Source organism: Mustela nivalis (assembly GCF_964662115.1).
Source record: "Mustela nivalis genome assembly, chromosome: 3".
Taxonomy (NCBI): Eukaryota; Metazoa; Chordata; class Mammalia; order Carnivora; family Mustelidae; genus Mustela; species Mustela nivalis.
The window spans coordinates 154973026-154993335 of NC_139022.1; the positions used below are offsets into that span (position 1 = coordinate 154973026).

Here is a 20310-nt window from a genome sequence, read left to right on the forward strand (position 1 = left end):
AAAAAAAAAAATTTCTTAAGCCTCAGTCTCCTCACCAGTAAAATGGTATGTACACCTCAAAGCAGTGTTGTGAACCAATAAATTAGCTAACATGAGTGAAAAGCTTACTTATCAGCTAACACATAATAAACACTTAAAATGTTAGCTAAGAACATGCCTTTCAAGTAAAAATGTGAAGAGAAAGCACTTGGCATTTGAAACTTCTAATGTACTAATATTTGACCCACATAAATAGAAAAATAAACTAGAATTGGAAGAATTCATGTATTTCTGAGAAGACTGCTGGGAGGCCATGAAATTGAGAGGAAGGCAGAAGAACATCCTGGGTCAACAGCCTGGAAGAGCTTTAAAGCTAATCAAATTGTTTCAATACATGTTTGCAGAAGTAAGAGAAGAAATTGGCACTGGCCACAATGAAACAACTTCAGTGATTCCAGAAATGGCCTTGAACAAGAAAATGTTAAAGGGTACAGAAACAGAGAGGTTAGGTTTACCAAACCTAAGAACTGCATAAAGTAAACAAGTGGTACCTTCAAGCTAACAAACAGGCAGAGTAGGAGGAGATAAAGAGGCCTATTTTGATCTAAGGATCAACCTCAAGCAGCTAACTACCCAAATATAAGAATTTATGTTTGTATACAAACATTCCCTAGCTATATGATGAGTAAATAAAATGTGCTTCTATGATGCTAACAAGCTTGGGACTGGGTGACGCACAAATGGAAGAAGGACAAAGACCTGCTAAAAGGCTATTATCCCCCCAAGAAGGATATCCTTTAGATGAACCTAAAGGAAACATTCACGTAAACCAGAATTTTTCATTCCTAATTTTACAAATGACCCGATAGTTCCTGCTCTACTTAAGAATTCACGTCATTTTTTTTTTCCCCTAAAGCTACATCCAAGCAAATTAGCAGCCAAATAAAGTGATAGGAAGTGTGTTCTTTTTCCTGGGTTTTATTCCAACAGCTATTTAAGACATGTCATTAAATTAAGTTAAATCTTGTGTCTAAAAGACTACAGAAAATACAGAATCAACTAAATGAGGATCTTCCAAATGCACTGCCAACATTATTTCAATTTTAAATAAGGTTAAATTAAGACCAAATTCAGGAAACTAAATCTCACCTTTTCTTCCAGGTTTCATTTCACCTTCTGGATCCATCCAATATTCTCTAATATCAATTAGGACTTTCCCTTTAAAGTCCCGAACACTGACGTACCTCATTTTCCCAATCTGCAAAAGAAACAAAAACATAGAAAGGTTCTCATTTCAAGAAAGTGTCCATATTTTTAATCACAACTTGCTGCACACTCCCTATACTTTAAATCATGAAAGTAACTACTATTCTCAGTATCAAAACTACCACCAAAGGAAATGTCACTGTTATCTTTCTTAAAAAATGGAATTAAAATGAAGTATATCTCACATTTTCAATCACTTTCACATTAAAGGAATCATTAGTAAAACAGAACAACACTATGAAAAACAGTACGGTGGTTCCTCAGAAAATTCAAGAGTATTTCATGCAGCAGCCCCACTAATGGGTATGAACCTAAAAGAAGTAAAAGCAAGGTCTTGAGCAGGTATTTATTTATACACCCATGTTCACAGCAGCATTACTCACAACAGCCCGAAGATGGGGACAGCTCAAATGTCCATCCTGAGATGAATGGATACACAAAATGTGAGATATATACATACCGTGGGGTATTATTCAGCCTCTAAAAAGAAAATTCTATCACATGCTACAACATGGATGAACCTTACTGAATGGGCTAAGTGAAATGACCATTCACAAAAAGATGCATACTGAGGCGCCTGGGTGGCTCAGTTCAGCGTCCAACTCCTGATTTCCACTCAGGTCATGAGCCCCACATGAGGCTCTGAGCTAGGTGGAGAGTCTGCTTGAAATTCTCCGTCTGCCCCTACCTCACACACACACACTGAAGCTCTCACTCTAAAATAAATAAATCTTTGGGACGCCTGGGTGGCTCAGTTGGTTGAGCCACCACTGCCTTCGGCTCAGGTCATGATCTCAGGGTCCTGGGATCGAGTCCCGCATTGGGCTCCTTGCTCGATGGGGAGCCTGCATCTCTCTGCCTCTGCCGGCCGCTCTGCCTGCTTGTGTTCTCCCCCCCGCCCCGACAAATAAATAAATAAATAAAATATTTAAAATAAATAAATATTTAAAAAAAGAAAGAAAAAAAAGATGTGTACTTCATGATTCCCCTTATAAAAGTGGCTACACCAGTCAGATTCAGAGACAGAAAGCAGAATGATTAATGATCAGGGGCTGGGGGAAGAGGGAAAGGGGAATTCCTTAGGTTCTGCTAAAAGAAAGAGTTCAGGAAATCTGTTTTATAGTAACATGAACATACTTAACACTACTGCATGCTTAAAAAATGGTTAAGATGGTAAATTTTATGTTGCGTTTTTTTACCACAAAAATCATTAGAAAGCAAACTTTGTCAGTACAAACTACAACCAGTAGGAATCCACAAACCCCACTAGCTATGTACCGTTTAAAAAATCCAGAGATCTAGTCACTAGAACATGAGAAACCTCTTCCTTTTAGACCTTCATTTCAAATAACATCTTTAATAGACTTCACCACAGAAACTACCCACAAAAAACCATTTTCCAAAAACTTGATACTATGCTTAACAAACTACAAATTCCAGAGAAGGAAAAGGCTTTACTCTGTAAAGCACCTTTCAGATGTCTTCACTATAAGACACTGTCTATACTGTCCAGCACTTCAACTAAAAAGTCATACTTCCTGATCAAAACTTTCAATGCCTCTACCTATCTCTTACTCATTCTAAAACTACTCTTCAGAGGCACGTGGGTGCTTCAGTCATTAAGCATCTGCCTTCGGCTCAAGTCATAATCAAGCCTTGAATCAGGCTCCCTACTCAGTGGGAAGCCTACTTCTTCCTCTCCCGCTCCCGCTCCCCCTGCTTATGCTCCCTCTCTAGTTGTGCCTCTCTCTTTGCCAAATAAATAAATAAAATCTTAAAAACAAAACAAAACAAAACAAAACAAAAAACTACTTTTCAATCCTACTAATAACTGGCCATGATTTTTGTGCTTAGAACACATCAACAAGCAAAGATTCTGCATTTGGCTATGTTCCTTTCCCTTCCATCCTGGGTCCCTTGATTATAAAATAATCCTTTTTATAGGGATACTAAGTATTACTGTAGCAGAATCACAGCTGTACTGACCCAGTATACATTAATGGCTTTCATCTTGCATATATCCTCTTGGCTTCCATCTTGCATATATCCTCTTAGAACGCTCTTTCTGGTCTCAGCCAGGTCTGGTTCATTTTCCTTCAGTTTTCTTTCCTTAAGTAAGTTTCTGATCCTGCTGCTGTGCCCCCAATTCCAGGCATAACCCCATGCTTTATGGAGAAAATGAAGTCCACTGGATATGGGTTAAGTGCTTTCAAATCTCTCTTCCCTGTACTCACAACACCATCAAGCCTTCCTTAACTTTTTACTTTTTCTATCCTATTTCTTACTTACACATTCTTTCCCTTTGCTTATCTACCATTTCCTAACATGCTCATTCCCCTCTTTTTCTAAGGCATTTTCTCTAATCTGCAGCATTTTATAACTTTCTCCATTTTTCCTTCTTCCTTTTATTGCCAAATTTCAAAAGGAGAAAAATACTGTTTCTACTAATTGAATTCCCACTGCCTATTCTAAAGTCACCAGTGATCTTAGGGTCAGTTTTAATGGCTTATTTTTTAATCACTCTTCGTTGCACCCCTTAGTGCCTATCATACTAGGTTCCCAATAAACTGTCTAAATGAATAAACTAAGACCAAAATAATTATCACAGTGAAACTGTTAATTTTGATTTATAATATTGATTTAATGACTCTAAGAAATGCAGAAGTATCTCAAGCAGCTAACACAGAACTGAACATCGTTTCATTTTGGTTTTTACAGTAAACCCACTAGCCAGTAAGCCCTGTAGCTAGTAAGCCCATGAGCTAATAACCTAGCTGAATCTATAACATTAAAATGTACTGAAAACCTATTGAAGTAATACTGATTAAGTCAAGTATGAGTTCGGTGTGGGCTTGAGCATGTGGAAGAGACCTTAGGTATTAGGATCTAACCTTGAAAAACAACAGCCCATCAATTAAGTAAAAGAGAGAAAAATGACAAGGACACGGAAGGGACTAAACAGAAAGACACAACAACTGCTGAGATTCAAAGACATGCTAAACAGATGGGAGCCATACTGAAGAGGACTTGAAAAACCAGGAAGAGACTTCTGGAGCCTTTAAGGTTCTTGGACAAAGAACCAAAACAAAACATAGAAGCAGAAAAAATACTACTACTACTCTCTTCTGCAAATCCTGTATTCCTGAGAATCCAAACTGAAAATAGGGTTAAAACTGTAAAATCACGCTAGAGGGACGGTTGGGTGGGCTCTGTCAGTTAAGCATCTGCCTTCAGCTCAGGTCATGATCAGCGGGGAACCTGCTTCACCCTCTGCTGTCCCCCACCCCCCGCTTGTGTGTGTGCTCGCTCTCTCTCTCCCCTCTGTGACAAATGAATAAATAAAATTTTCTTAAGAAAAAAAAATTAACAGAAAAACCATGGACCTAAAGAAAATGTTCACTATACTTAGAGCTGACAAAAAACTCATACCTAAAATACATAAAGAACTCTTCCAGCTCAATAAACCAAATGACCTCTATTTTTTTAATGGGCAAAAAAGACATGAACAAAGTCCAAAGTAAAAGTACAATTAGCTTCTACTACACATCCATTAGCTTATGTGAATAGCATCAAATATTGACAAAACCCAGTGAGGACAGGTATGAGGCAACTGGAATCTCTCACATTGCGTAAAATGGTACAGAACATACACTTACCCTAAGGCCCAGCAAATGCATCTGATAATTGATCCAAACAGGAAAAAAAAATTCACAAAGATCTGTACAAGAATGCTCCAACAGTGCTATTCCTAACAGCCCAAGACTAGGTAGAAACAACTCAAATGTCTATCCAAAGTGTAGGGACAAACTGTTGTATAATCCTACAGTGGAATACAACTCAGCAATAAAAAGGAACAAACTACGGATGGCTAACTAGAAGAACCAACCCCGAGATGTTATGCTGAGCAAAAGAAGCCAGGCACAAAACAATACAAACTGGACAATTCCACTACAAGAGGCTGTAGAACAGGCAAAATAAATACACAGTGATAGAAATGAGATCAGTAGTTATGTCAGGCAAGGGAAATGACTGCAAAGGGAGGCCAAGAGAGAACTTTCTGGGGTAATGGAAAAGGTCTCATTACAAGACTGTGCCCATTTTTATCACAGCTGACCAAATTTTAGGCTTAATGTGTGCATTTTGTTATATATATAAATTACCTCTCAATAACATTTATTAAAAAGAAGCCCAATAGTCCTCTCTCCCTTGATGAGAAATGAATAAATGAATAAAGCTGACAAACTCTTACCCTCCTCCAAAAAAAACAGAAACAAGAGGTAATATACAGATAGAATGATTAAAGTAGAAAGAATAAAGATCTCTACAATCACATGATATAAGAAGAAATAACATAATCAGATGACAGAATGCATATAATTTTACATTATATGTATATGTGTATATATATATGTATACATTTATATACAATGCGGAATTTAACAAGGGGGGAAAACATGAATATCATTCAGAATGTTGATTCTTAAATTTTTTTTATTCCCCTCTCCCTTGGAGATTTGATGAAGGTTATGAATAATTTCTTCACTCACCAAAAAAAATTCAAATACAGAAATAATAATTTCCGGGTTCCTAGAATACATACATGAACCCCCAGCTCCACACCATTTTAAGAATTGTCTCTGCAACAACAGAATTTTAAAGGATCAGGTTTTTCCTTAAATCATTAAATCAAGTAAGGTAGTACTACTGACCCCAGTGTCTAACTTTGAAGAAAAATACAGATCAATGTCCCTGTCTCAACCATTCTGACCTTTAGGACACAAGTGCTAAGTATTTACAAGACAGGCCTCCAGGTTGTTTTCAGTATCACGTAAGCCCTACCTCAGGGAGGTTATGTCTCTACAGAACCAAGTTCTTAAACTCAGAGCTGAAGGAACCACACTCAAGGCAAGCATGTAGGAGTATTTCCGCTCTAGCCAGGATTCTGCCCAAATCATTCTGGAGTTTGAAAAATCAGTGCAGTGACTTTCCTTGGTTGGTACAAGTCTCTTCAAGTATTACATTTAAAGAGCTGCTTATGTTTATGCACACTGCTTTACCAGAGTAAGATTATTTCTTCTAATTCTCAAGTAATAGATATGAAGTTAAAAAAAATAATCCTGTCTTATGGCTATTAATACCCAAACAGTTCTAATTTAGATTTTAGATCTATTTGTTTTTGAAAAGGATACCTGATCACTTGGGTCCTAACAGATTCTAGCAATGTCTTAACAAGTTCCATTCTGTGAGCTGTCTCCAAGGCACTCTCTTGGTAAGTAAAAAATATAGAAAATATACAGCTCTATTAAGAACAAACAAACCCCTTTACAAAACACAGTGAGTCTGATTTTTCCTCCCAAAAAACTCATCCTTCACCCATCTAATAAAATTACCAAACCATTATTACAAATAAAAATGAAACCCTCATTCTATATTATACAATGTACTCTACCATGCTCTTTAACCAATTAAAATTCAATATTACCACCAAGATTTTTTTTATGGCCTAAATACCATCACAAGTAAAAAGCTACAATGGCAACAAAATTAAAGATTATCTCTTAGAATGCATATCACTGCACTTAAGTCTCTGAAAAGTCACTGTGAAAATAAAATATCTGGTTCCTCCTACAGGTGCTTCCAAAACAGTGAGGAGTCTCATAGCTTGATGAGGCTCAGGAAGCTTTCCAGATGAGATTTTAAAAATTGAACCCACCTTTCTGGTGAAAAAATCATCTCCTAAAAATAGATCTGGTTTTCCCCAAACTGTTCTAACAGAATAAAATCTCTAAATGTGGGTCTTGGTTTCTTCAATGGACAAGATAAAACCCATTAAAATGACACAGATGCTCTTACTACACAGGCAAAGGGAGGCATATGATGAACAAGACTCATCAGAGAGAGGTCCAAAACAGTTACCCGAATACTCAGAAGTTTTTACCTCTACTGCAAAACATTAAGTTAAAATATTCCAGTGCAGCCCCCATTCTACACAAGAGAGTCTTTGAAAGGAAGGGATGGATAGCCTCCTACAGATTTCACACTTCATCCTGACCCTTAAGGGAGGTTCCCACAGCACTGAGAATAAAACTCAAACTCCTAAAAATGGCCTTCCAATAGGAAGATGGTGCAAGATCTGGCCCCCAACCTCCTTACCAACTAGATCACCTGTCAACTCTCTCAACCAGGCTTCCTAAGCTTTAGCCACAAAACATTTGCACAGATCTCTCTACTTACTCTGAAGAGGATTCCCCCTCCCATTCACTTCATATGACTGGCTCATTTAGGTCTTAAGCTTCAAATGTCACATCCTTAGAGATTCCCAGAGCACCTCCTCTTCCATAATCTGCCCTTCTGCTTCTCAGCCCACATCATAACTTTAATTATAAATACATGTTTATCAGTATCATATTTATTCCCATATATTCCATGAAACCAGAGATCACATCTACTTGGCTCATCACTGCACACCCAGAACTCAGCAAGACCTGATGAAATACGGTAAGCATTCAACTTATTATGAACTCAAAGAAATGAGGGCCCTTATATACAGTGACTCAGGTTCTCTACCAATTCAGTCTATTCCCCAGCGCTACATTAGTCAAAGAACTAAAACCCATAAATAAATAATCCATCTGCATGGTCTAGGTTTTTAACATACTTTAGCAAAAACTGTATACACGTAAGGTGTACCACTTGACAACTTGATATCAACTTGATCAACTGCCTTGATCCCAGGACCCTGAGATCATGACCTGAGCTGAAGACAGATGCTTAACCAACTGAGCCACCCAGGTGCCCCTATTTTCTCACTCTAACCTTAATCCTGGCACTGTCTTTCAAGGCCATCAGAAAGTTAAAAATATGTATCTGTATTATACATAACTATGCATTTTATATATACATACATGTGAACACATATATACACTCCAGCCTTTTCCAGTCAAATGTTTGCAGCCTCATTCTAACATTTTGGCTCCAACTCATAATTATGCCCTTCTTGAAGCACTTCCCTTGCTTTACCTCGACATTCAATCTTATTCCCCACTATACAGGGAGGGCCAATTTCAGTAAATCCACCCACCTCTCCTGTTCTTTTTTAAAAATTTATTTATTTTTGAGAGAAAACATTTATTTGTTTCGAGAGAAAGCAAGTGAGCATCATGGGATTAGGGGAGAACACAGAGAGAGAAAGGGAGAGAATCTCAAGCAGACACCCTACTGAGGGCGGAACCCAACATAGGCTCAATCCCCAAACCCTGAGCAGAAGTCAGGAGTCCTACACTTAACCAACTGAGCCACACAGGCGCCACCTGACTCTCCCATTCTTATCAAGCCCAAACTATGCAGGCCATAATGCTGTTTCTTCTCCAGTAATACTCCATCCATATTTCACAGCCCAATACTAGACCTATCTATTCCAAACTGCTTCCTAAATGTGCAGTTCTCAATCACTTTTTTTGGTTTTTTTTTTTTTTTTTGGATATCTGTAACTTTTAAATTGTTTTACACTTAGCCAAACTACAGGTTTCTAGACTTTAACAATAATCTAGCATCGTATAAATGACTTTCATTTCTACAAACCTACTCTTCTATTTCAAGGAATATTCTTAGTCAATATTGTGCAGTATTAGATTAAGGTACTAGTAACATTTTTCAGATCAAGCCAGACACGAATTCCTCTGGATCTAAGGAAATTACCTGGAACATGTTATCATCTCTGCTGCTGCTGCTCTGCTTAGAGGATGACAGGGCTCTTGAAGTTTCACCAGTCTTTTGCTTCTTCACAGGTTTCTCTGGAGTAACTTGCTTTTTCCTCTTTAACTTGAAAGAAAAATAAGCATATTGGTTAAAATTTGCACACACAAGAGTAAAACACATCTCAGGTTCACGCACTTCATTACTTTTTAAGACTTAAAGATTCAAAGGACTACATTTATTAAGAAAAAAATTGTAAACATATACACAGGCAAATTTCACTTGACAATGGAACAATGGAGCTAACCTAAGATCTAACACAGTTTTTTCAAAATGTGTTCTCAGAAGCCCAAAAAACACCTCAAGCATAATAGTGGCAATAACCAGAAGAATAATTCTTTTCTAGACCAGTATCCCAAATACAATTTTTTTGGAAGGGGGGACAAAAAAAAGAGATGGGGGCCTGCTGCTTGGGAATAAACTTTTGAAAACCCCAAGTCTACTCAAGTTAGTCAGCAACTTATATTTTTATAAAGGATATATATTAATTAGGAAGAAACAACCAACCTATTCCAATCTAGGATATGCTATTTATACCCTGTCTATTCCAAAAGGGACTTAAACTGACTTTGAAAAGTTATGAATATGAAAAGCTTATTTTGTACTGGTTATTAGAAGTCAACAACACAAGAACTTCATCACAAAAAATCACTGAAGGTGGACAGCAATGTGTTAGATTAGCATCCCAAATCAAGGCACTGTTTTAAATAAAGCAACATTATTGTAAAAACTTTATATAGCCCCATTCTGAAAATGACCTAACAGCCTATGAAAATCAGTAGTGTTCCCAACCTAAACAGCAGAGGGCAGTCACGTTCCTTAGTGGAAAGTAGAAACTAATATATTAATGTACTAAATTAGATGAAATTAGGTAAAACAGGATGTACACACGTATATAAACTGAAAAAGTTAACGTATTACTGTGTTTACAGGATTAGTAGTACTATTAATAGCAAACAGCAAAAACAGCAAAAAAAAAAAAAAAACCAGCTCAATAAAGCAGAAAGTGGATTACTCTTTATATAGGGGGCTGGTTATCTACGGACTGACACATAAAAGCTCGGTAAAAATTTGTTAAATGAATAGTCAAATGCCATTATTAGGTTTGAATAAAAAGAAATTAAGAGGTATTTTCTTCTGGAGTACGCTTTTTGAGGCCTTATTTCAACATTTAGGTTATATATTCTATATTTCCCTATAAAGGTCCACCTTCTCCAAGATTCTCCCATAAGCTCTTTTAACACTGCCAACTAAACTCAGAGACATAATTATGTAACCTCCTAGGAAATAAAAAAACCAGTTCTGCATAGAAGGAAGCTCTGACTGCAGTGTGAGCTGCTCGGTTAAGCAGAATACACGGCTCCCAGCACGGTTGTCATCTAATGTACAAAAACCCTCTTGTCCAAATGCATAATTTTATGTTAGCTTTGCCGGGTGTTGATTTAACTAAAAGGAGGGGAACAGAGTAAATAACACTCTAACTTAAAATGTTCCAAGCCTACATTTTAAGTAATCCTAGTGGACTGGATAAACACCAGTGGCTGAGAAGGTGGTCAAAACTGACATCTACATTCAAAGAGTTCAGGTAATTTTAACTCAACTACAACACACAATACCTAGAGATTAGGCAGGTTTCTGAATAATAGCAAACAGGGTTCCGGCCTCATTCTAATGCTATCCCCCTAGGGAATAAACTGGTGGCCCTACAGCTTTGGGGTTCCTAGAAGTCCTCTACAGGAGACTTGTTAAACTCTGAAGACTTGCTCAAGCCTGATTCAGGGTTCAGGAGTGTGAACGTACAAGGACCCCAAGCATTTTGGTCAAGAGGTCCAGGAGCCATCTGCACTTTCTGAAACACCCATCCAGGCACTCATTTTACCATTCTGATAAGCCTTGCTGTCCTTGAGAACAGGGTGTGGGCAATACTGCTGAATTAAGTTATCACAGAAATGAGTTGCGTTAACAGTCACCTTTTTGTCAACCTCACTGTCAGAATCGCTGCCCGAAGAGCTTGAAGAAACAAGTTCCTTTGATTTAGGCATTCTGAAAGAAAAATACATTATACACAAAATTTACAAATTGTTCTATTACCTTTGACTTAACTCTTTCCCAAGCAAAAATTCAAGAAATTCCATGGTTCTACCATTTTGTAGTACTGGAGTTGTTATGCTCAGCACAATGCTATAAGTTATACTCTTAATTTATACTCTTCCAAATTGAAAGTAACATCCAGAACCCAGCAAGGAGAATCCAGCAAGGAGAAAGAACTAAAATGTCACACACATCTCACACTCCTACACCTCTTTCTCAAACCCATTGGGTGTTTTTATACTTCATTTTAGAGGAGTTAGATGTTTATGGGTAGACTAAATTGGAAAAAGGCAGCTGATAACAATCTGTTAAAACTAGGAATAGGCATATTCTCAGTACTGTTTTATATTTCTCATTGATGAGACCTAACATAATTATTAATTGCAGGAACTGACCCCAACATTCACACAACATGGGGCACAGCTGCACTATACAGATGTAATTCGTTTGCCAGAATAGTCCTATTTTTTCATATTTTGTGTATGTCCCTAATTTTCTTTGGCTTTTTGATCATGCCATCAAAATGACAAAAACTAATTCAGAGTTCACAAAGATAATTACAATTTTTACAGTTCGCTGTATTTTACACTAATTTTCTACTCTGAAATAGTTTACCTACATTTTGAAGAATCTGCTTATAAGTGAGGCAAAACCTCCTCTCAAATTCCACTATGACCTTAGCTCCCCCCACCACAAGATACATAACCCAGTATCTTGCTTTCAGGTGGATCTTTATTGAGAGACAGAGCGCCGATTTTTGCAGAGAAGGGGTGGGGGCGGCCCACAGCTAAAGCCCAAATTTCAAGGAATTCCAAGGCACTTTTTTCAAGACACTTATAAAACCAGGTCATAAACCACTTATTATTAAATTATCTTTAGCCCTCTCTATCTCCAAAAAGACTGAGTCCTATTAATTTCTGTATGCCCCAAAGGGCCCAATATATACAACACTCAGTCTGTAAATGTTGAATAAAGGGAAAAAGATTTCATTTCCTCCTCAAAAAAACCCAAGTAATCTAGCTCTCTAGACTAAACTTGCCTTGGCAACTAACACTAAAGGTGTTCCACAATAGGAGGTCAAGGTAAAAGAAGTGGGCCATCCATCCCAATGCTAGCCACTAATTTCAAAAAGCTCAAACATGTGCAACCAGCCATGTTGTTTAACTGGTAATTTCCCGGTGAAAAGAGTAAATCTGGAGGGGACCAGCAACGTTGAGAACCACATTTTATGTACTATTCCTGTTACTGTTCCATTTTACAACCCTAACTCCAAAAGCAATTTACGTTTTTTAATGCTAGAAGCTAATAATGCCAAGAAACATTTTTTAAAGGTTATTAAATTGGACATAACCTATTTTTTCACTTTGAAACTGTCAAGCCTAACTATACGGTCTATTAATAAAAGCTGTAGGGGGGATGCTGCCTAAGATCACTGCACTGAACGACTTCATAAATAACCCAAATTATAAGACCACCGAAAAAAACCAAAAACAAACAAAAAAAGGTGATGGTAACTAAAGCCACTTTGAACTTTTAACAAGATAGATTTTTTCTTCCACTTAATGAATCTTTACTGTTCGAAGGAGGGGGACAGGCCAGTAATTCGGGCAGGTGATACTAAAACGCTAGTGCGGAATCTATACAAAATGCAACTGAAAAAATGCGTTTCGGTCTTTGATGATGGCGTGAGGATCAGAAAAGACGAGGTGAAACTAAACCGGGACTAAAGAGCACAGGAATTCGGTACAACACGAGGGTGATGGGCACTAAGACTGGGAAGAGGGTCGCGCGGTGCCAGGAAGCTACTGGAACCCTGGGGCTGGCAACGGCTGAGGCCCAGGGGTGGGGGGCGGGGGGGACAGGTTGGTCGGAGGGGGCGTGGGAGGCGGCGAAGTGCGGAGGAGACCGTATGGGAAGAGGAGGGACTTGCACCAAGCGCCATTTTCTTCTCTCGAAGCGTTAGCTCCCCTCAGCACACCAGCCGTCCTTCCCCCACCCCCTTGCCCTCCTCCGACGGGGTCCTCTCTTGCCCTCCGGTAGAGAGCCCCCCAACCCTGGATGCCGGGGAAAGAGCCCCAGCCAGGCCCAGGGGAGAAGCAGGCACCACACGCGCCCCCGCCATGGCCCGGGCCGCCGCTGCATTGTCCCGGGGGCGCCCGGGCCCCCTCCCCGCGGCTCCTCGCCCCCGCCCGGCCGCGCCCCGCCGCCGCACTCGCCACGCCGGGGCCGTTCACGGGAGCCGGCTTCTGGCGCGGGTAGGGCTGCAGAGCATGGGACGCGCGGGTCGGCGACAGAGGAGGAGGTCCAAGGAGGCCGAGGCGGGGAGGCCTGGCAATGCCGCCATTTCCCCTGGCCTGCGAGCTGGGTAGAGCCGCCAGAGGCTCGCGGCCCAGCTGGGAGGGTGGGGGCCGGCCAGGAAGGGGTTCGAGAGGGTGGGGGCGGGGTCCCCAGAACTCACGCTCCACTCCTGCAGCCGAACTGCCTTCTGCTCGCTCGCTTGCAACTGACAGAGAACCGGAAGTGACGGAAGCCCAGAGACGCCGGCCCTGCCCCTCTGGGACTGCGCCCACGTGATGGGGCGTGCCCTCCCCGCCGAAACCAACACCAAGACCCTTTCCAGGGCCTTAAAGGGACCCGCCCTCGTTTTTAGCGGGTCCCTTGAAAGTGAAATGCTGAGAAGTTTGGGTATGATCTGTGAATAAAACGGGAATGGGAAACCTCGAGCTTTGCACTCGTTCCATAAATATTTCTTGTACTAAAGTGAATTGTTCATACAGAAAAAGCCCATTTTCACAGAAATGGTCCTTTACCCCCATTCCCAATATTTGACTCTGGCTGGTAAAACCCAAAGGAATTTTTAATTCCAGAAAGTGCCAGAAATCTTTACAGAAGTCGTTGGCCACACACATCCTTATCTTTAATCTGAAGTCCTGGGTAATTCACAAAAGAGAAATCTACAGTACTAGCAGGAACATGACCAGAAGATTATTTTAGTGTATATGTAATGAATGCTTACTATAGCTAAAAATGTATATCGTTTTATTTATCCAACACACATTTATCAAGCACCCACTATGTGCCACGCACTGCACAAGGCACTTTGCATATACTACTCATCCTAACAAGCACTTTCCAAAGCAGGAATAATTACTCTATTTTATAATGAAGAAACCAAGGGTCAACAAGGTTGAATAAGCTTCTGAAGGTTATGGGAGTAAGTCATGATTCAAACCCTGCAATGCCTGCCTGACTCACAGTGCTGCAGACTGAGGGGAAAAGCAAAAGTTCTTACCCCTCTCCTGGTCATGCAGCATCAGTTTAGATGACCACTTTTCAAAAATGAAACTTCCTGTATAATTCCATTTATATGATGTTCCAAAACAGGCAAAAAAAAAAAAAAAATCTATAGGGATCCAGGTCAGGTTGCCCTTGGGGGATAATCAGTTGGGACCAAGTATGAAGGAATCTGCTAGGATGCTGAGTATGTTTCGGTCTGGGGGTGATTACACAAGTATACACAGATAAAAGATTTCATTTAGTATTTGTGCATTTCACAGTACACTTGAACAGGAAAATTGAAAAAGTAAGAAAGATTTAAATTAATTTGTAAAAAGAAAAAAAAAAAAAAAAGGAAGCTACTCAATCACCACTACTCCAGCATGGTTACTTGCTAGCCTAGAGCTTACACACCTAGAGGAAGTTTGGGGAGCTCCCCCACCAAACTATGGCTAATTGACCAAAGTTCTCCTGAAGCCAATGATGCCTGTCCTAGGGCATTGTGGGGGGTATCTAGTTGTACTGAACTCATATACTGGGGTAACTAGAGGATCACTGGGCTGCCCAGCTCTGAGAGCCATGAACGTGGCTCTTCCTGGAAATCTGGTGGTGGTTGAGAAGGGACAGGGTTCAGAACACTGGTTGTAGCCATCTGATTCCCAACCTCCGCTTCTTCTTCTCCATGACAGAAAGAGTTACAACTCCGCTCAAATGCAAGAAACTGACCGAAGTTCCTTTCCTAGTTTATTCATTCATTCAATAAACATGTTCAGCATCTACTATATGTTGGCACTACTCTAAGCACTGGAAATTCAGGAATAAACAAGATAGATAGGGCTGCTGTAAACACATAAAATAGACTATAAATAAGCAAAGATTTAGATAAAGATAATAATTTCAGATAAGAAAAATAGGATGATGCCATACAAAGTGTTGGGTGAAGTTAATTTAGATGTGATTAGGGATGAAATGGAGCTATTTAGATAGGGACCTGAATGAAAAGGAACAGTGGGCTAAAAATTTTGGTGCTGGAGGTTTCTTTTCTTTTCTTTTTTAAGATTTATTTATTTATTTGAGAGAGAGAGAGCATGTACGAGCACAAGCCCAGGAGCTGGAAGGGCAGAGGGAGAGGGAGAGAGAATCTCAAGCAGTCTCCACACTGAGCACAGAGCCAGAGGTGGGGCTCAATCTCACAACCTTGAGATCATGACCTGAGCCAAAACCAAGAGTTGGGCCAGTTAACCAACTGAGCCCCCCAGGCACCCCAGTGCTTGGGGTTTCAAACAGACCAAAGGCCCTAAGGTCCAGATGAGTCTGAAGATCAAATATTCTCTTGATGTAGAAGCCCATCAGAGACAAGGGGCTACAGTAGGTATGGCCCACCCAGCAGCTTCTCAGGCTCAGTACCAGGGTGGCTCCTGTGCTAGGATGGGTTGGCTCTGCAGAGCTACTGGCTTCTGGCCTTTCTCCAAGATGAAGGATAGCACCTCCGCCTTTTCTTCTTTCCTCATCACTGCTAATCAACACCAAGGAATCCCACAGCTTCCCTCCAGTGGTGTCTGTGCCCAGAGAAGTAGATCTGTGTTAACCAGGGGTTTGTATTTTGAGGGATCAGTCTACAGGCAATAAAGCAAGGCCCTGTTCAATCGTCAAATGACAGCTACAACAATAAATACTATAAAATTCTGCAAATAGCTGAGCCTCCAGATTGGAATGAACTGGGAACACTTTGAAAAGAAAGACAGCCTTAGGGGGAATGAGAGAGAACATGTGGACTGGGAAAAGAGGAACACTCTGCAAGGTGTGACCACAAAATGAGTAATGCACATTGAGAAGCTGTGAGTGTCGATCCGATCGGAGCAAGTTGGCACAGAGGAAGAGTAAGCAATTCTTTGGAAAAGTAAGATGAAGGCAGATGGTAAAGGGCCCTAAATGAAGTCCAAGGAGTTTGGATTGTCCCCTCTGAATAAGAAGACAGAGAAGATTTTTGAGCCAGGGCAGTTAAAATGGGAATGTCTGCAGTGATGTGAACATGGGGCTGAAGAAGGAAGAAAGAAGAGCTAGAGGCGGGAAACACTATAGAGGAGGTTTCTCTGGTTGTGAAAATAAGAAATGATACATTTCTAGAATATCAAAGTGACTGTCCTGTGGACTCAGCCCCAGCTGAGCTCTCTGTGCTCATGTCTGGGCCCAACAAAGAGACACTAAGAGTAATAAGGAGAAGAAAGATGTGTTCTAAACTTAAACCCGCTGGATCCAAGCAACTTTGCTGTAAAAACCATTTGCCTGTATTACATGCAGAGGAAACACAGTCAACCTTCCTTCTTCGCCACTGACTAGAACACCACTGTGGAATTGTGTGGGCTCAAGGTGAGTCCAAAATAAATTCCTAGGCCTCAGTGTACAACAAGAGAGAGGGCATAGTACCCAAGAGAGAGGGGAGGCCTCAACCCCAGCAGAGCAACGCTTGGTAAAAAACAGTACTCAGCAGAGACCACCAGGCCCTGGGTCGATCTCACTCCTCTGTAAGTAGAAGAGAGACCCGCATTGTCATGGCCACCAGAGCAGAGAACAAAGACAGTGCAGAATCCTAAAACGTGAAGCAGAACAGCAGGTAGAAAAATGGTAAGGGAGTTGGCCACGTAGGTGCCGAATCCTACGGAAGCGCAGAATTGCAGGCCAGAGATGCCATGGAAGGGTCGGGGGTGCAGGGGATGGGAATGAGAAAAGTGGGGAATGGGGGGGGACTACATTCGGAGCAACGACAGCAGGGGTTCCCACCCACCCCGTCCTACTGTCTCTGTTCTGTCTTCTCTAGAGAAACTGGAGGGAGTGTGGCATGCAGGCAGGGTTTGAGGAGCGAGCTGAATTTAGAAGCTGCATCTAAGCCTGAACACTCGTGCGAAACATCACTCCCCAGACCCTTCCCTTTCTAGGGTTATTTGACTTTTAAAAGATTAAATGCAGACAAAAACACAAGTTAATTCCTTAAAATATATACATTTTGTGGGGCCCCTGGGTGGCTCCGTTGCTAAGCATCTGACTCTTGACTTCAGCTCAGGTCATGATCTCAGGATCGTGAGATCAAGCCCTGCGTGGGTGTGGAGCCTGCTTAAGATTCTCTCTCTCCCCTTCTGCCCCTCTCCACCCCCACTCATAAATGTGTGTGCACTCACTCGTTCAAAATAAAAGAAAAAAATATATATATATATGGTGTGTGTGTGTGTGAGAGAGAGAGAGAGAGAGAGAAACTCTAAATCATAATGAAATGAAAGTAGCCATGTAAATAAACACTGAGACAGCCTGCTGATGCGGAGGGCGGGGGTCTGCTCGCCTCTTCCCCTCTCCCTCACATGCACCTACCTGAGAAAATTGTAGGAGAGGAGTTCACCTCCACACCCTCTCTGAGAATTAAATTGACATAAGACAGATAAGGAAGAGAAGAGCATACAAACGTGGTGTAAGTTTTGCGCGGCGCAGCAGCTCTCATAAGGAAATGAAGACTCAAAATAGTTGCAAAATCTAAAAGCTTGTCTATTAGGTTGGAGAGGGGTAACTGTGGAAAAATTACATGGGGAGGCTAAAGAAAGATAAGAATTATTTGAACAAGGCCTATTTGTACAGAATCCCCTCAGTCTCAACTTCCGGTCGTGTGGATAAGAATGTTACTTTCTTTCTGGTCTGGGAAAGACATCTTCCATATGGGGCTTTTATCTTCTGCATTTAGTAAGAAAAGGGGGATAGTCAGAGTGTCCTTGTACCGGCTGGGGTATTTTTCAAGTGCTTTTAGCTCAAAATAATTTTGATGTCAATTTCAAGGCATATTTTGGGATGACATAGCTTGGTCTCCTTCCAAATCTTTATTGATATTCTAGGTAATACCAAGCACAATAAATAAATACAGCATCCTTTGCGTCTCCGTCCCCTCCCCCTTTAACAAAAGTTTTCATTCAGTTTCTGTGTCACGGAGAGAACTGGGCGGTATGCCTGCCTGCACGAGTTTGGGTTTCAATCCTCTGAGCTTTGGGAGGAGGAGAACTGTTAAGGAAGTATGAATTTTTAGAAGCAGGGCAATGAGGGGCTTTGCATGCAAATGCAGTTGGCTGTTTTCTCGGGTTTTGATACTTGGGGAAACTGTTAGCAAATCCTTGAAAATAAGTGATTTCCACCATTTAAAATATATATATATATATTTCAAAAAGTTAACAAAAATAAATGTTTACATTTAAGTAAAAGTGAAAGGACGGTTTTTGTTATTTGGTGTTTTTTTTTTTACAGCAAAATAAGACACAGTTGCCTTCAAATAATAAGAAGGAGGTGAATTCATGTAACTTTGTACAGAATAGGGTGGGGAATTGTTTCTTTTTTAAAAAATTATTTATTCATTTATTTTAAGTAATCTCTAGATCCAACATGGGCTCAAAGTCATAAACCCTGAAGTCAAGAGTCACAAGCTCCTCTATCTGAGACAGCCAGGCACTGTGGGAATTGCTCCCTTTATAGGAAAAATCCTAGAGGGAAACTTTGGATGCGAATGGACACCATCCCCTACTCCAGGTCTTGCTCTGGAAGAAGCAGCTGGGGCAAAATGAGCTGAATTGGGAGTGTCTATATGTAGACCCAAAGAGAAGGTGGTAAGGGGAGCTGAGATAGAAGAGAAGAGAAAGTATGAGGGAAACAGTCTGGTTACCCTGGAAGACCAGAGTCTGAGGAAGAGACAGATAGGGAGAAATCCCTAGAGCCCTAGAGGGGCAGGAGAGGACGCTTCAGTGATTCCCAGCCATGCACTGCGCTGCAAACATCTCCAGTACTCAGTTCTACCAAAATTTCAGAAAAAGGTTTGTTCAAGCAGCAGGATATTGTTTTGAAATATTACCCCATATGGTTCCTATTCCCAGCAATTCCCATTGTCTGACCCTTATCCTTTCCCCACCTTCCCACTTTCTAGCTACAGCATTCCACCAGGAGAAGGATGTTAGAGCAGAGCACAAGGCTCAGATTCTTGTGACTTTTAAAATCTTAGGAATTCAGACATAAATTATAAACTTAAAACAGTATGTCATGAGCCAAATCCTGTTCTTTCTGTCCCTACCCCAACCCCCTGGAGATGTTCTCCAGACTAGAGAAAGGGAGAATTAAAGAGGAATGAAATAAAAGTTCTCTTCAGTGTCCTTGAAAAGTACCCCTGTGCCCTGTCCCCAGACCTGCCCTGGGGGACAATGCCCAGAGAGTTTGAGGGTCTGAGAGCAAAGCAAACCAGTGACTTGCTAGCCAGGAAGGCAAGCTCCCAGAGGTTCTCTATACCCCCACGGGGTATACACAGAGATGTCTCTGTGTCAAGGATGGTAGGCCTAAGGCAGTCTCACTCATTCCCAGGACCTAGGGACCCACCAAGGTGCTACAGGACTCCTTGCCAAGAGTAGCTGAGATGTGGCGCTGGCAACCAGCAGATCTGGGCTTGCAGTCAGGGCAAGATCTCACCAGCCACAGTCTGGATAGATTGAGCAGAACAAAGAACATCTCCACAGCTACCAGTGTGAAGAAGCAAGAAAGACAAGAACCAGACATGACCAACTCTTAACTGAAGACCTGCCTGGGCAGATGGGAGGAAATAAGCTAGACCCCACCACCACCCTTGATGATCTGACAGCATATAAGCCCACCCCACCCCTCCCAGAATTTAGAAGGGGAAAAAGAAGGAAGGGGAGAAATCCGAGTTTAACCTGTAATTGGCTAAGATGAAGCTTCTGTCACTAGATGGAATGAATGGGGTGACTGTCAGATGCAATCATAGAAAAGTCCAGAAAGTCACATTTCTCCTGAGCCTGAGTTTGTAGCACAAGAGCTGTACCTGTAACATACAAAGAAGAGGGGACAAGAATTAAAGGAAGAGGAGCAAAGCCATGTGCCAGGGATGGGGTGGGCACTGAGGGAGGTCAGGAG

At 41.1% G+C, this 20310-nt stretch overlaps 1 protein-coding gene across 5 annotated transcripts in view; it reads right to left on the reverse strand.

The window, feature by feature from the left end:
- Positions 1–20310, reverse strand: part of SUB1 (SUB1 regulator of transcription) — a 484727-nt gene that overhangs the window by 893 nt on the left and 463524 nt on the right. The window contains exons 1-4 of one of the 5 annotated variants that reach the window (XM_082724496.1): positions 13550–13686; positions 10971–11043; positions 8944–9066; positions 1129–1237 (exon numbers count right to left, since the gene is read on the reverse strand). In XM_082724496.1, coding sequence (XP_082580622.1) covers positions 1129–1237; positions 8944–9066; positions 10971–11042 — 304 coding nt within the window. In that variant the 5' untranslated portion in view covers position 11043; positions 13550–13686. Of the gene's footprint in view, positions 1–1128; positions 1238–8943; positions 9173–9222; positions 11044–13303; positions 13487–13549; positions 13687–20310 lie in introns of those variants that run through there. The other 4 variants (XM_082724498.1, XM_082724497.1, XM_082724499.1 and 1 more) reach the window with 4 other exon arrangements.